The 16444-nt window shown below is 41.3% G+C and overlaps 1 protein-coding gene across 1 annotated transcript in view; it reads left to right on the forward strand.

Moving 5' to 3' along the window:
* Positions 1-16444, forward strand: part of LOC106575230 (low-density lipoprotein receptor-related protein 1B) — a 162685-nt gene that overhangs the window by 14572 nt on the left and 131669 nt on the right. Inside the window, exons 3-13 of the mRNA XM_082964378.1 lie at positions 2603-2722; positions 3703-3831; positions 6415-6675; positions 6788-6950; positions 8883-9105; positions 10649-10835; positions 10991-11134; positions 11692-11928; positions 12949-13129; positions 14243-14462; positions 14651-14840. Of these exons, the coding sequence (XP_082820504.1) occupies positions 2603-2722; positions 3703-3831; positions 6415-6675; positions 6788-6950; positions 8883-9105; positions 10649-10835; positions 10991-11134; positions 11692-11928; positions 12949-13129; positions 14243-14462; positions 14651-14840 (2055 nt within the window). The remainder of the gene's footprint in view (positions 1-2602; positions 2723-3702; positions 3832-6414; positions 6676-6787; positions 6951-8882; positions 9106-10648; positions 10836-10990; positions 11135-11691; positions 11929-12948; positions 13130-14242; positions 14463-14650; positions 14841-16444) is intronic.

Consider the following 16444-nt stretch of genomic DNA (forward strand, 5'->3'; position numbering starts at 1 on the left):
AAACAAAGACCCCATAACAGTGAAACGGAACTGTCCTGACACAGGGAGTCTTCAATCAGTGCAACACGTACAATGTGTCTTAAGGATGGCCAAATAAGTGTCCCACAGTATGTTACCCTGTTACAAAAAAGAAAAGGGGCCAAGTGTCTGTACATGTACGAATGATCAATAGGGCGTAATAAAGTGGTGAAAAGTCCTTCAGTAAGTATCTAGAAAAAAATGAGAAAATACTAAACAAAGGAAAGCTCTACTGAGTGGCAATATAATTTCCGAGACCAGAAACGTACAGAGGTTCTGAAGATCTCTGGGGGAGTGCTCTGTAACGGTTGGACTGGAGTCTGCGCCATTACCATTCACGTTTGCCATCGCGGTTGAAACGTTAGTTACAGGTCTTCTGCTCCTCAGGTCGTGTGACATTTGAATCAAAACGTTAACTCACAAACTCACCAATCAAATATGATATGTAAGAAAGTGGAATGCAAAGTACAAATTTGGCAAAATTAACTAATGCGTAAGAGCCTCGTCCACGAGCTTCTTGTCCATTCTCATGCTAAACCGGAAGCCATAGTGCTGTGTTGGCATTCTATACAATATATACAAAACATCTTGATTAGTTTTGATATACTGATTATGTTCTGTAAAAAAAAATTGTGAAAATATAGCGAAAAGTTAAGTAACGCCAGGCATTATTTGCCTCTCTGATTCCTGATAATGTAGTTTGGCTGTGAAACAGGCCATTAAACAAGACACCTGACAGTGTGTGAACCTCCCCTGCGCTCCGCTGCCATGGCGCTGTGGTAAATTTACAGCCACATAACTCACACAGTGAATCCTCAAGGTGATTCCGCCACCGTCGTGCTCCACTAACCAGAGACCAGACACAGGACCAGACACAGGTGTTTGCTCTGGGAATCAGTAAACAAGATATAGAGCTGTCGGGTCTGCCTGGGGTTGATGGGGCTGCTGTGGGGCTGAGGTCTAGGATGCTGGCCCCCTGAGGTGATCCATCTCACCACTAGGAGGGGGTCACTATAATCTACTGTACCTTTTTTTATATATTTTTTATTTCACCTTTATTTAACCAGGTAGGCTAGTTAAGAACAAGTTCTCATTTACAATTGCGACCTGGCCAAGGTAAAGCACAGCAGTTCGACACATACAACAACACAGAGTTACACATGGAATAAACAAACATACAGTCAATAATACAGTAGAAAAAAAAGAAAAGTCTATATACAGTGAGTGCAAATGAGGTAAGATAAGGGAGGTAAGGCAATAAATAGGCCATGGTGGCGAAGTAATTACAATATAGCAATTAAACACTGGAATGGTAGATGTGCAGAAGATGAATGTGCAAGTAGAGATACTGGGGTGCAGGAGCAAGATAAATAAATAAATACAGTATGGGGATGAGGTAGTTGGATGGGCTGTTTACAGATGGGCTTTACAACAACACCATCACCATCTCTGTGGGGAGAACAGACGATGGGAATTGGGGGACAGCCATATTACTCAAACACCACCAGAACAGCCATATTACTTCTCATAGAAGGAAAAGTCGTTATGAGTTTTGGTCGACTCCCTAGTGGTGGTGTCCTGGTGAGGCATCATGGGAGAATGAAGAGGCTGTTTGTAATCAGTGGGAGATGGGATGGAGCTGGCCTGGAAATGTTTCAGTACAGAAAGGTGAGACTTGCATCAAAGTGAATGCATGTAAATTAAAGTGAAGTTCACTGACAGTAATTGATTTAGAAATGCTGTGCGATGACTCTAGCGTTCTTGCCTGCTTGACATAAATAGATATAACTCTGCTTCCCACTCCCAAGGTTAGCCACTGACAGGTTTATGAGGAAATAAACGCTTTTGAATGATATTTTGGGTATTGAAGTCATTGCAATTTGTGGCAGTGGCACATGTTGTGCAAGAATATAAATCACTGACATTCTTCCACCAATTTATGAAACAATAAATACAAGGTAGGTGTAGAGAGATAATGACAGAACAGCAGGAAGCCCCTGTGTCCCCCAAATGGCACCCTATTCCCTATATAGAGCACTACTTTTGACCAGGGCTCTGGTCAAAATTAGTGCAATACAGTATATAGGGAATAGGGTATATGGTGCCATTTGGGATGTAGCCTTGGACAGCTCTCTGACTGATGCATGTGATTATGAGCAGTTATTGCTGTTGGAGGAAGTAATGAATTTCCTACAATGGACCTTACATTTCTACTTCTACTACTGTTGACAGCAACCTTGAAGTGGCGTCGGAGAAATGTATCAACATAAGCAGCTTTTAAACAGAAATTCACTTTCTGAAATCGCTGTGAAATAAATCATGCACACCAAATGATAAACAGCTAACAAAGTGATCGGAATCACTTATTTAAAAAGGGTTTCTATGCCCTCTTTCGGGGGTTTCAAATCTTTCACACCTCTTCCCCTTCTGCTGGCAGTAAGAAAGGAAATTACATTTCAACTTCAAGTCTGAAAGCCCAGAGACATTAGTGACGTATTAACATGACATAACACCTGTTATTGCTTTTTCCATGGCAATGTCAACCACCTACACACAACAATGTTTTTTTTACTTTGTCTTCCAGAACTCCAGCCAAAGTGCCAAGAGTTGTTGTGTCAGTACGGCTGTGTCAAAATGAGAAACGTGACATTCTGCTTCTGTGCAGACGGCTTCGAGGTGGAACAGGATGGTCGAGCCTGCAGAGGTAAGGACCGACAGCCAACAATTCATCTAAATCAAAGGGATGAGTGGCGGATATTAACAAACTGATGACAAAAAAAGAATGGTAGCGCTTTTATGTTCGACAACACAGTAAGTCATATTTGGATCATTCTGGAATAACTACTAAATGGACACATATATTATACTCTGTATGTGTGAAGGTGACACTTTTGAGATGTCTTTTTGGGGCCATATTAAACCAGGTTTATGTACCGGAAAGTATTCAGACCCCTTCCCTTTTTCCACATTTTGTTACGTTACAGCCTTATTATAAAACGGACTACATAAAAAAAAAATCCTCATCAATCTACACACAATACCGCATGACAAAGCGAAAACAGGTTTTTAGAAATAAAAAAATAGAAATACCTTATTTACATAAGTATTCAGACCCTTTGCTATGAGACCTGAAATTGAGCTCAGGTGCATCCTGTTTCCATTGATCATCCTTGAGATGTTTCTACAACTAGATTTGAGTCCATCTGTGGTAAATTCAATTGATTGGACATGATTTGGAAAGGCACAAACCTGTCTATATAAGGTCCCACAGTTGCCAGTGTATGTTAGAGCAAAAACCAAGCCATGAGGCCGAAGGAATTGTCCGTAGTGCTCCGAGACAGGATTGTGTCGAGGCACAGATCTGGGAAACGGTACCAAAAACACTTCTACAGCATTGAAAGTCCCCAAGAAGACAGAGGCCTCGGTCATTCTTAAATGGAAAAAGTTTGGAACCACCAAGACTCTTCCTCTTCCATTTCTAAAATCCTGTTTTTGCTTTGTCATTATGGAGTATTGCGTGTGATTGATGAGGGGAAAAAACTATTGAATCCATTTTAGAAGAAGGCTGTAACGTAACAAAATGTGGAAAAGGTCAAGGGGTCTGAATACTTTCCAAATGCACTGTATTTAGGTCATGTTTGAACTGCACTTAGTTTGTAACAATTTCTTTCCCTCTCACTGTAGATCACGATGACTGCACAGTATATGATACATGTAGCCAGACATGTATGAACACCTTTGGATCATATAGATGTAGCTGTACAGATGGATACATCCTACAACCCAACAGAAGGTCCTGCAAAGCCAAGACCGGTAGGATGAATGATGTATCATGGCTTTAGTATGCAGCATGTCTTTGATGGAGAGGTTTTACCTCTAGAATGTGTTGTTTCATGAAGTAAACCAAGGGTTTCCATCTAATTAATATGAATTGAACTTTATATTGGAGACTCATCTGGTGAACATGTATAGCCGACCTGTAACACGACCTGAGCTATTTCATGTCTACATGTCTTTGCTGTTCTGTGTTACTTTTCCCCTTGGGGCCAACATAATGTGATGATTCAATCAGGTAACTTTACAATTGTTGCAGATAATACAAGAGGGATGTTAAGGGACACTTCAGGATTTTGACAATGAAACCCTTGATCTACTGCTCCAGAGTTAGATGAACTCATGGATACCATTTTTATATCTCTATAGCCATATGAATGAAGTTAGAGGTAGTTTCATGAGCCAATGCTAACTAGCGTTAGCGGAGTGACTGGACGTCTATGGCATCTGATAGCATGCTAGCACTTACAATAGACTTCCAGGCATTGCGCTAATGCTAGTTAGCAATTGTGTTATTGTTAGTTACTTACTTATTTCAAACTGCACGCAGAGACAATAAAAATGGTATCCACGAGTTCATCTGACTGGGGAAGAAGATAAAGGGCTTCATTGCCAAAATCCTGAAGTGTCCCTTTAAGACATAACCATTAAAGGAAAGGATTTAGCAAGAGAGGGAACCCTGATTTATGACTAGCATTACTTCCATTACTCAAGTACCGTGTGGCCTAACTTTCCTTGGACTGGTAAATCACACTCTTCATGGGTGAATAGAAGTCCAGGCCACGCACACTCACACTCACGCTCACACACACCTCCTTACATTTCCCATGCTTTCAGCACACTTATGTCTCCTAGGTCAATAACAGTTGTAAAACACCCGGTGACAATCCTTTGTTTACTTTCCTGCTGGATATACAGCAGTGGGCTATCGCTTAGAAAGAGATCTACAGTAGTGGGCTATCCCTTAGAAAGAGATCTACAGTAGTGGGCTATCCCTTAGAAAGAGATCTACAGTAGTGGGCTATCCCTTAGAAAGAGATCTACAGTAGTGGGCTATCCTTTAGAAAGAGATCTACAGTAGTTGGCTATCCCTTAGAAAGAGATCTACAGTAGTGGGCTATCCCTTAGAAAGAGATCTACAGTAGTGGGCTATCCCTTAGAAAGAGATCTACAGTAGTGGGCTATCCCTTAGAAAGAGATCTACAGTAGTGGGCTATCCTTTAGAAAGAGATCTACAGTAGTTGGCTATCCCTTAGAAAGAGATCTACAGTAGTGGGCTATCCCTTAGAAAGAGATCTACAGTAGTGGGCTATCCCTTAGAAAGAGATCTACAGTAGTGGGCTATCCATTAGAAAGAGATCTACAGTAGTGGGCTATCCCTTAGAAAGAGATCTACAGTAGTGGGCTATCCCTTAGAAAGAGATCTACAGTAGTGGGCTATCCCTTAGAAAGAGATCTACAGTAGTGGGCTATCCCTTAGAAAGAGATCTACAGTAGTGGGCTATCCATTAGAAAGAGATCTACAGTAGTGGGCTATCCCTTAGAAAGAGATCTACAGTAGTGGGCTATCCCTTAGAAAGAGATCTACAGTAGTGGGCTATCCCTTAGAAAGAGATCTACAGTAGTGGGCTATCCCTTAGAAAGAGATCTACAGTAGTGGGCTATCCCTTAGAAAGAGATCTACAGTAGTGGGCTATCCCTTAGAAAGAGATCTACAGTAGTGGGCTATCCTTTAGAAAGAGATCTACAGTAGTTGGCTATCCCTTAGAAAGAGATCTACAGTAGTGGGCTATCCCTTAGAAAGAGATCTACAGTAGTGGGCTATCCCTTAGAAAGAGATCTACAGTAGTGGGCTATCCCTTAGAAAGAGATCTACAGTAGTGGGCTATCCCTTAGAAAGAGATCTACAGTAGTGGGCTATCCCTTAGAAAGAGACCTACAGTAGTGGGCTATCCTTTAGAAAGAGATCTACAGTAGTTGGCTATCCCTTAGAAAGAGATCTACAGTAGTGGGCTATCCCTTAGAAAGAGATCTACAGTAGTGGGCTATCCCTTAGAAAGAGATCTACAGTAGTGGGCTATCCATTAGAAAGAGATCTACAGTAGTGGGCTATCCCTTAGAAAGAGATCTACAGTAGTGGGCTATCCCTTAGAAAGAGATCTACAGTAGTGGGCTTTCCCCTTTGAAATAGTCCATAAATAATGGAACCTAAACAGTGACTGGACATTAGCAGTAATTGTGAAAGTGGCAGTAAATTCATTGTCCCAAACTAGTTGAATAGTGGAATACTACCATTTTAACATGCTACTCGCACTGTAATGGTCAAAGCTACATAGACACCTGTAAAAGCTTGTCTATATCAACTTGTTATAGAGAATTAATCAGAGATTTTTGGAAACAAATGAATGTTTGCCTGATGGGTCATTAGCAGCAAACAAGTGCTTATTATAATCTCATTCAGATGCTCTGTTTTGAAGTTTCTGTTGTTGGATTGTATGCCGTAAGTATCCTTTAAGAATGTATGGATGGATACTAATTTCAGTCTCTCTCTCGATCTCTCAGATCCTGGGGACAGACCACCTGTGTTGCTGATTGCGAGTACAGAACACATCACAGTCACACACCTCAATGGGTCGTCTATACCCAACCTAAAGCCATTGGATACTAATCAGACGATTCACACGTTGGATTTCTATTACAAGGAGGAATCATTATGTTGGATCGCCTTTACAAACTCCAACCGTCAGCTTTGGTGTGCCACCATGACAAAGTTTAAAGGCTTTTCACAGATGCGAAGAGTAAGGATAGGAGAGAATCTAGAGAGTAAGTTTCATTTCAAATTATGTAGAAATATCTATCATAAGGGTTTGGATGTTGCTGCTCTAACAAAAAAGTTTGCTCTAGTCACAATGTACTTTTTTTCATTTGGTTGTAGATGTGGAACATTTTGCCATTGACTGGCTCACAAGAAGCATTTACTTTGTGGATAGAGTAAGTGAAAGAATATATGTCTGCAATGAACAAGACGACGCATGTGTCACAATAGTTGATCTCGATCTTCAAAACCCTGGTGGAATTGCTCTAGACTCATTGATGGGGTAAGTTGAGAAATTGAGAAATGTATTTTATGCAAGTGTCACGTCCTGACCCTAGTAAGATGTCATTTTCTATAGTAGAGTGGGGCAGGGCGTGACAGGGGGTGTTTTGGGTGGTTCTATGTTTTCTATTTCTATGTTTAAGTTCTAGTTTTTCTATTTCTATGTTGGGATTGTTTGGGTTGATCTCTAATTGGAGGCAGCTGGTCCTCTTTGCCTCTGATTAGAGATAATATTTAAGTAGGGGTTTTTCTCTTCCTGTTTTGTGGGTTATTATGTTTTGAGTAGTGTGTTTTCCTCTCTGCGTCACGGGTTGTTGTTTTTGTGTATTCAAGTATTTTTCGTGTATTGCATTTAGTTTCACAATAAATATAATATGTGGAACTACGAACACGCTGCATTTTGGTCCGATCCTTCAAACAGCCTTGACAGCAAGGCTTTCCCGTCTAAATATGTCTCAGCTTGCCATCAGCTGTTGTACTGGTACCAACACATATTTTTCTGTTTGATTTAAGGTTCAATGTAGCGGAACCATATGATATATTTTCATTTCCTAAAAGCAGCAACAGACACCACTATATTTACTTTCACATTCTACAGATTTTTTTATATATTTTTTTTTACTTTAACTCAAACTGACTCAGCTCACAACATTTGACAACTCAATTTGAGCAGACCTGTATTTGTATGTGATGCAGAGCTGTACCAGTTGTCAAAACTGAGTGCCACTTCCAGCTGATAAAGAAACTATGAGTGCATCCCAAATGGCACTCTGTTCTCTATATAGTGCACTACTTTTGACCAGAACCCTATGGGCCTCAGTAAAAAATGTGCACTGTATAGGGAATATGATGCTGTTTGAGACAGTCTATTTTAAGGCTTAGACTTCCAAACCTGTGGTATTCCTGACTTGGATTTAAGTGGCTCCTGCACCTTAGCAGTCAGTTGCTGTTAGGAGATTGTGTTATCTTCCTGTGCCACTCACTGCACTCACACGCAACAAAGCTGCTTTGACAACATCAAAGTGAGAGGGGTAATATTCCAGGACCAATGTGTTCAATTATAGATGCGATATCATCGGCAATACGTTAGTTTTCCCTTCAGGGGAAAATGACTCCCTTCTACTCCCATGATATCTGTCAGATGACAAAGGGATGACAAAGGGAATGTATCTAAGGATTTCATGTATTTTCAATGGATTTCACTTAGTTAACTTAAAATGATTTAGTGTTCTGCTAAAATGGAGTTGGATTGTAGAAATGAATAGAAAGCATATAGCGATATTGTCTCAGTATATGATCTGATACATTTGTTTTGCATAGACCAATTACATTTTTCAAATTAGCAATTTTAGGTTTGATACGTTTTTAATAGATGAATCATACTGGATCTTATCAAAAACAAGTGAAGTGTGAAGGTGAACTCTACATGCAGTCATACTTCTGTTCTGAAGCTCAATGTTGAAAAGAGCCTTGACGCTGAAATAAGTCATTGGCGTGTTGCATTTGGTTGACTGCACCTAGAATAGCTTTCTGATTGGTGGCATTGATTTATTTAATTACAAAACACCACTTAACTGTCCGAATGAGCTTTCAAATATGGTTGAATGAAAACCATCAATTTGCAGCACAACATTGCACGTGATAAATTCTGTATATGACTGGCGTGTGAAATAGGAATTACAAGGAGGAAGCGTTTCTATTGTGATTCCACAGTTGATTTCTCCACAAACACCTTTCCCCCTACTGTTTATGGGACAGTGCATATCACTCAGTGTGTCAGGTTCAACATGATAACGTTAAAGTATCGGAGTTAGCGACAAAAGCTCATTTCCATCCGTAGTCCAAACTGTAGGCCCTACTGTACATTGTTTCTCAATTGTGGTTTGATTCTATAAAAACTGTTTTATACCCTGGGATTCAACTTGCTTTTCAGGAAAATGTTCTTTACGGATTTGGGGAGTACAGCCAAGTTGGAACAGTGCAATATGGACGGCACCAACAGGACCAGGATAGTGGAGAACAGAATAGAGAAGCCCACAGCTGTTACTCTAGACCTGGTTAGAAAGCTGGTCTACTGGGCAGATTCTGCCCTGGACTATATCCAAGTGGTGGATTACAATGGGCGCAACCGGCACACTCTTATCCATGAAAGCTCTGTAAGTACAGCGAGTGACAGTTGTTATCTTATGATCTTCCCATTTCCAATGTTCAATAATTCTTTGTTTCAGAGAAACCATATACTATTTTATCAAAGTGCATGCCAGTTGGTCTCACTTTAGTGGTCATTTGTGAGGATTCAATAAGATAGTCCAAATGAGCTAAGCTTTTGTTAAGAAGTGTGTGGACATTCTTTGACCCTCCCTTTTTTACGTAGAGACAGTGGTTACGTCCCAAATGGCATCCTATTCTGGTCAAAAGTGGTGCTCTACAGAGAGAGGGAATAGGGTTGAAAGAGACGCAACCAATGCTACTGTACATTCCTGCTGCTGCTGTATCCCCTTGCCGCAGCCTTTTCCAATGGATTAGAATGGAGTGGAGGAGCAGGCCCAGCTAGCACATTTGGTTTCCAATTGATTCTGGGAACGAAGCCATAAGTGAAAATGTTTCCTCTTCTGGGAACACATTTTCAAAATGATAGGTTATTTGAAGGTAATGAAATAATGTTCTGAGAACATGTTTCAATAAGACTTTTAATAACACTGCTAGCTTAGTTTGGGTTAACTGTTTTGAACTCCAAGCACAGATCGGACATGCAAACACAGGTCTTTTTTTTATTGTGGCACGGCATCAGTGACATTCAAACCTTCTCTTTTCTATCCATGGAATTATTCCACTGTGCAACCAGGATGGAGCTACTGTGGCATGCCATTTTCTTTTTAAACTCATACGAAGCTGTTCATTTTAGTCGAATCAAACAGACCCCATTTCAAAGGAAACAACCACTTATTAGGATCAGGTGTGGCCAATTACACAGCTGAACACACTTAACAAGATAGAGGACAGAGAGTTTTGTTGACGCTGAGAACGGATTGTACATGTTAAATAACATGCTCAGAGCGTTCTTTGGATATACCTAATGTTTTCTTGGGGTTTTTATGGAAAGTTTTCTTAATGTTCTGAGAACATGACTTTAAATAAAACCACGAGGAAACCTGTAGAAAACATTAGGCTGAAGTACTGAAATTCATTGTTTCTTCACATTCTCTGAACAATTTGAGAACATTACTTTACATAGAACCATGAGGAAACGTTATGCTGATGTACAGAAATTCCCACCTTTGAAACATATGGTTCTCAGAATGTTATGTGCCAGCTGGGTATCCTGCACCATTCCAAGAATGTTGTTGGAATCAGTGGAGGCTGCTGAGGGGAGGACAGCTCATAATAATGTCAGGAACGGAGTGAATGGAATTCCACCTATTCCACTCCAGCCATTACCACAAGCCCGTCCTCCACAATTAAGGTGCCACCAACCTCCCTGTGGTTGGAATATTGTATGTAAATCAACCATAGGACAACCACTTTCTCACCAAGCTCTAAGAAACATATGATTCTCAGAACGTTAGTGCTAGCTGGGGGAAAAGGTGTTCATCTGGGGATTAAGTTGAGATGAATGAAACATCTAAATGTAGCCTAGCGTTGCTCTATAGCACTGTGCTCCTCATTCCTCTTGTCACTACTGCTCTCTTTGTCTTCCAGTTGCTGCACCTCCACGGATTATCACTCTTTGAAGATTATTTGTTTGCAACTCGCACCGAGCCATCTAAAGGAACAAAAGCGGACATTTTACAGATAAATCGGTTTAACGTAGCAGACGTTCAAACTGTTACCACCGTGGAGAATTCTGTGGGAATACGTGTTTACCAAAAACTCACCCAACCAACAGGTAGAAAGCAAATATAGAGTTTCTTGCGTGTTTAGAAGATAGCTGTGTGTGTGTGTGTGTGTGTGTGTGTGTGTGTGTGTGTGTGTGTGTGTTTGTGCGCATTTGTGTGTGTCGTGTGTCTGGTATCCACCCTCGTCTCCTATCTCTCTCTGCAGTCAGGACTCATGCGTGCGATCCCGATCCTTCTGGAAGAAAAGGAGGATGCTCTCACATGTGTCTGCTCAGTGGAAGTTACAAATCTAGATCCTGTCGCTGTCGAACAGGCTTTGTACTGGGAAGTGACAGAAAATCCTGCAAGAGTAAGTTCATATTCTGGCATATTATGTAATGTGTTGACGGTCATAGTGTCAGTCAGGGGCAAAGTAGCTTCTATAATTAGTGGCAGCGCCCACGCAAACCAAATGTCTGCAACTTTGCTCCAGTGCGCTCCTCTGTCAGGTCTACTGAACATCACATCTAGTCAACCCAAACAACATCTCATTCTCTGCCTGTTACTAATGACTGGTTAAAAGCCAAATTCATCTTTGTTTTGGTCAGCTTCAATGCTTCCCGTTAACTTTGTCTCGAGCGTTGCTTTGGCACAGACTAGTTTTGGAGAAAGGGATTGATTTATTTGATATGGTCTAATCAGCAGAACAAATTTTTGCTTTAATTTAGGTAATTGTAATTATTCTTGTCTTAGGATACAATTTTTAATTTCCTGTGTTGGTTGGAAGAAAAGCTAATCATGTAAATTAATTACACACTGGCAGTGTTCAGGGTAAAGAAGATTAGTAGCTGGTGGTTTGTTTATGTAATATTCATAACACTTCCTATAAGCACCCTCTTCATAATGCATTATAACCTCCCTCTGCAGAGCCTATGAATGAGGTATTCCTGTTCTACGGACGAGGGAGACCCGGTGTCATCCGAGGCCTGGACCTGAATAGCAAGTCGGAGGCTGAGCACATGGTGCAGATTGACAATCTTGTAAACCCTCGGGCGATCAGCTTCCATGCAGAGACCAGCCACATATACTTTGCCGACACAACCAGCTTTCTGATTGGCCGACAAAGACTGGATGGGACCAATCGAAAAACGATCCTTAAAGATGGTCAGTGCATTTAGATGGTTCTGTTTGTTAGGTAACAACTTCAAGTAACCTTGAGATGAGATATTCCAGATGTTGACAAAAAATAGCACCTTTTATGTTAATGAATTGAGAATCATGCCAATCACGTTAGGGTTAAACACATGTGGACAGACACAGGTAACATAAGATTGTATCATAGCAACCGTCAACAGACTGTGAGATGCGACGACTAACGAGGAACTCTCTTCTGGTGCGCAGATATTTTGGACAAATCACAATTTCACAGGTGTTCGCATCTTTCAAATTTCGGAATGGGAGGGGACATTTGGGCTCCCGTGTGGTGCAGCAGTCTAACGCACTGCATCTCAGTGCAAGAGGCATCACTACAGTCCCTGGTTTGAATCCAGGCTGTATCTGGCCGTGATTGGGAGTCCCATAGGGTGGCGCACAATTGGCCCAGCGTCGTCCGTGTTTGGCCCGGGTAGGCCGTCATTGTAAATAAGAATTTGTTAACTGACTTGCCTAGTTAAATATATATAATTTGGCCCATGCTTTGGTTGAGTTTCCATTTAGAGGGGATAGAAACTTCTCTAGTCTCGTTAGTATATTTTCTCATACAACTCCCCCAGAACATTATCGAGCATCTGACGAAATTACGCAAGATTTTAGTTCTGGGATTATGTGAGTAAAGAAGTCCTTTGTCTTCTTTACATCCCTGGCATGTACCTGTACACCTCTGTACACAAATGAATCATAGGTTATTCATACTTTGAAAGGTCTTAAAGTTGTGTCCCCAAATTAGGTCAATCTCTAATACCCAAAAGCTTTCTGTGTAAGCAGCATTATTTTGCATGGCTTTTGTGTTGTGTGTGATTTAATATATCTGCTACAGTAGATTCTAGAACAATGCTTTGGGGTTTTGATTCCATTAACGAGGATCTGGAGACAGTGATAGATTACGCTCCTGTAGGGATGATCAAGTAGAGGATAACAACAGCATACTCTATACATTACATTTTTTTTCCTCACATCCTGTCCTAGACCTTGATAACGTGGAGGGGATCTCAGTGGACTGGATAGGGAACAACTTGTACTGGACAAATGATGGCTACAGGAAAACAATCAACGTTGCCAGATTGGAGAAAGCTGCACAAACAAGGAGAACTCTGTTAGAAGGAGATATGTCTCACCCCAGAGCGATCGTGGTGGACCCTCTGCACAGGTGAGTGTGTCTTTTACAGTTGACACCCTGATAAGATCTCCTTATGTAGTGACGTTTCAATAGATATTGGTTTGTACGTAAGATGCCAGTGCCCACTTTTGGTACTGTTTTGAGTAAATCGACTCTGGCCGCGATTCAATCCGATCAGTGGTAGATCCGAGTTATAGCGCACTTGACATTTAAAGGTCATTTCACTTGAGACGACATATGCAGCGTTTACCTGAATGCGGTCTCCGCAAATGCTGAAACATTGCCTTTAAAATGTGCATAGCCGACAAAGTGCGATTGGATTGAATCGCGACCTAAATCTCCATCTGAGGAAAGGAGCTGAGTTTGGACACATTTTTCGGTAAGAAGGAGCTTAAAGGTGAGATGGACACTGAGCGGCTGTGAATTGCTTCTCTGGCAAAAATGTAAGTAGTGTGTTGCTCTCTGGTATGAGAGGCTTAACAGTTTCCGAGCAGACTAGAGTGTCTACTGTTTTTCGGGAACTTTAGAGTGATTTGATATTCACACATTTGGTGTCATGTCTTAACAAAATATAAATACAGTGAGTATACCAAACATTAGGAACACCTTTTGCCCTCAGAACAGCATCAATTCGTTGTGGCATGGACTCTACAAGGTGTCGAAAGTGTTCCACAGCGATGCTGGCCCATGTTGACTCCAATGCGTCCCACAGTTGTGTCAAGTGAGCTGGATGTCCTTTGGGTGGTTGACAATTCTTGATAGTAGTTGTAGTTGTAGTTCTTGACACAAAACGGTGCGCCTGGCACCTACTACCATACCCCCCGTTCAAAGTCACTCAAATCTTTTGACTTGCCCATTCACCCGCTGAATGGCACAAATACACAATCCATGTTTCAGTTGTCTCAAGGCTTTAAAATCCTTCTTTAACCTGTCCCCTCCCCTTCATCTACACTGATTTGAAGTGGCTTTAACAAGTGACATCGGTAAGGGATCATAGCTTTCACCTGGATTCATCTGGTCAGTCTATGTCATGGAGAGAGCAGGTGTTCTTAATGTTTTGTATACTAAGTATTATTTGGGCTAAATGATCTATCTCTCTATGCTAAACCATCATATTGATAATGAATTTTTTCTGGTGTTCAGCTGGATGTACTGGACAGACTGGGAGGAGGATGAGGTGAACGATAGTGTCGGCAAGATAGAGAAAGCCTGGATGGATGGATCACACCGGCAGGACTTTGTCACTTCAGGCATCCTGTGGCCTAACGGACTCACTCTGGACCATGGCTCCAGTAACATGTACTGGTGCGACGCTTATTATGACCACATAGAGAGAATCTCCCTCGACGGTACCCACAGAACGGTTAGTAAATGAGTGAGTGTTCTTTTCTACTGATTAAGACTATACAATCAGCAAATATGCATAGTAACATTTGAATATGTACATTCATTTCCAACTTTTGTATGGTTGCAAATACATGACTCCATCAAAAAAGTAACTTTTAACTGTGAATTATTGTCTAACATGTTCTTTGTTTCTTTAATCTACAGGTGGTGTATAACGGCAAAGAATTAAACCATCCCTTTGGAATTTCCCTGCACCAGAATTCCGTTTTCTGGACAGATTACATGAACGCCTCTATTTTCCAACTGGACTTGCAGTCAGGGCAGGTTGCTCTTATGAGAATCGAGAAACCCCCTCTTTTTGGGCTATCTGTGTACGATGCTCAAAGGCAGCAAGGTAAATACATGATCACACTATCATTGTCATGCACCAAAACTATTTAAATACACGACTGGCTCTCTTTTTGTAATATAAACATATCAGAGACTAGGGGATATAATCATTACGTACAGGATCCCTGTGACTCTCAACCCTTTGAGACCAGTTTTTTTCAGTATATCAACCCTGATGAGATGGTGAACTGAGAGGACCTTTGATGAAATTACAAGACTGAAAATGGCTGAAGTACTAAACTTGGACTTTGCTCCAGCCAGGGGGTTTGAAAAGCATGACAGTTAATACATCAGAAGATTCTCTTTTGATTTTTCCCTTTTAGGCCGGACAAAGTTGAATGACTGTTTAACGGATGCACCGCCTAACTTTTCTCCACACACCGGGGAAAAAAAATCTGGTGTTATTTGTTGGCCAATATATGCGGCTCTTTGCTTATAATGCACTGTCCGCTTTCTAGTGATGGGTCGTTCGCGAACGAGTCGGCTCTTGTAGGTGAACGTTGGGAGCCGGCTGGCATATCAGAAGAGCCGAATCTATTTATAAAAATATTTTAAAAAAATAAGATATGAATAATCAAAAGATTTAAATGAATAGAATTAACTAATTCAAAGAACGAAAAAATAAATTAAATAATATAGTCCTAAATGTTCAAGCGCACACATTCGTTCTGACTGTCTGCTCAGACTAACAGCCTCACCTGTTGTTCCTGTCAATCAGACACGCAGTGTCAACCAATGAACCAAAGATGCGTGAGGAAGGGCCGAGCCAACTCACTCACAGTCACACACTTAGCAGCCGAGGAGAGAGAGGAAGGATAGCTGTGAAAACAACAGCTGGAAAATGAGTCGGAAGCACAGTAGCATTTGGATGCGTTTTAATAATGTAGCCAATGTTAGAGCACAGTGTAGAATTTGCCAAAACAAAATCTCATATAAAGCCGATTCTACACACAACCTACACCGGCATATGCGAACTGTGCACCCAACTGTGAAGCTAGCTGTAGCGGAGCTTCGAGAAACTAGCGGACCTGCTAGTGATAGTGGTGGAGCCAGCACCTCCACACATGGAGCTGTATCCACTCAGTCAAGTAGGCCTACTCTGCGACACACAGCAACGCAGTCGTCTATGGACCAGTTTATGCCAAAGTCTGTCTGTAGCAAAACAAGGCCAAATTGATATTGCATTGGCTAAAATGATTGCCACCAATTTCCAGCCATTTTTGATCGTGGAGGACAGAGGTTTTAGAAATTATAGCAATAGTCTAAATCCAATGTACACAATTCCAAGCAGGAAAACCCTTTCAAAATCACTTATTCCACAACTGTATGAGAGTACACAGGCTTCAGTGCGGGAAAGAGTCCAGAAAGATACTGCAGTTTGCCTTACCACTGACTGCTGGACATCAAGGGTAACCACTTCTTACATGTCGGTTACATGTCACTTCATTGAAGATTTTTCGATGTCTAGCTGTCTTCTGGACTGCTTTGAGTTCAGCGACAGACACACCTCAGAGAACTTGGCACAGGAACTGTTGAGAGTGGCCAGAGAATGGCAAGTAGATGGAAAAGTGGTCTGTTGTGTTAGCGACAATAAAGCTAACATAACCA

The sequence above is a fragment of the Salmo salar genome, chromosome 17, assembly GCF_965601325.2.
Source record: "Salmo salar chromosome 17, fSalSal1, whole genome shotgun sequence".
Taxonomy (NCBI): domain Eukaryota; kingdom Metazoa; phylum Chordata; class Actinopteri; order Salmoniformes; family Salmonidae; genus Salmo; species Salmo salar.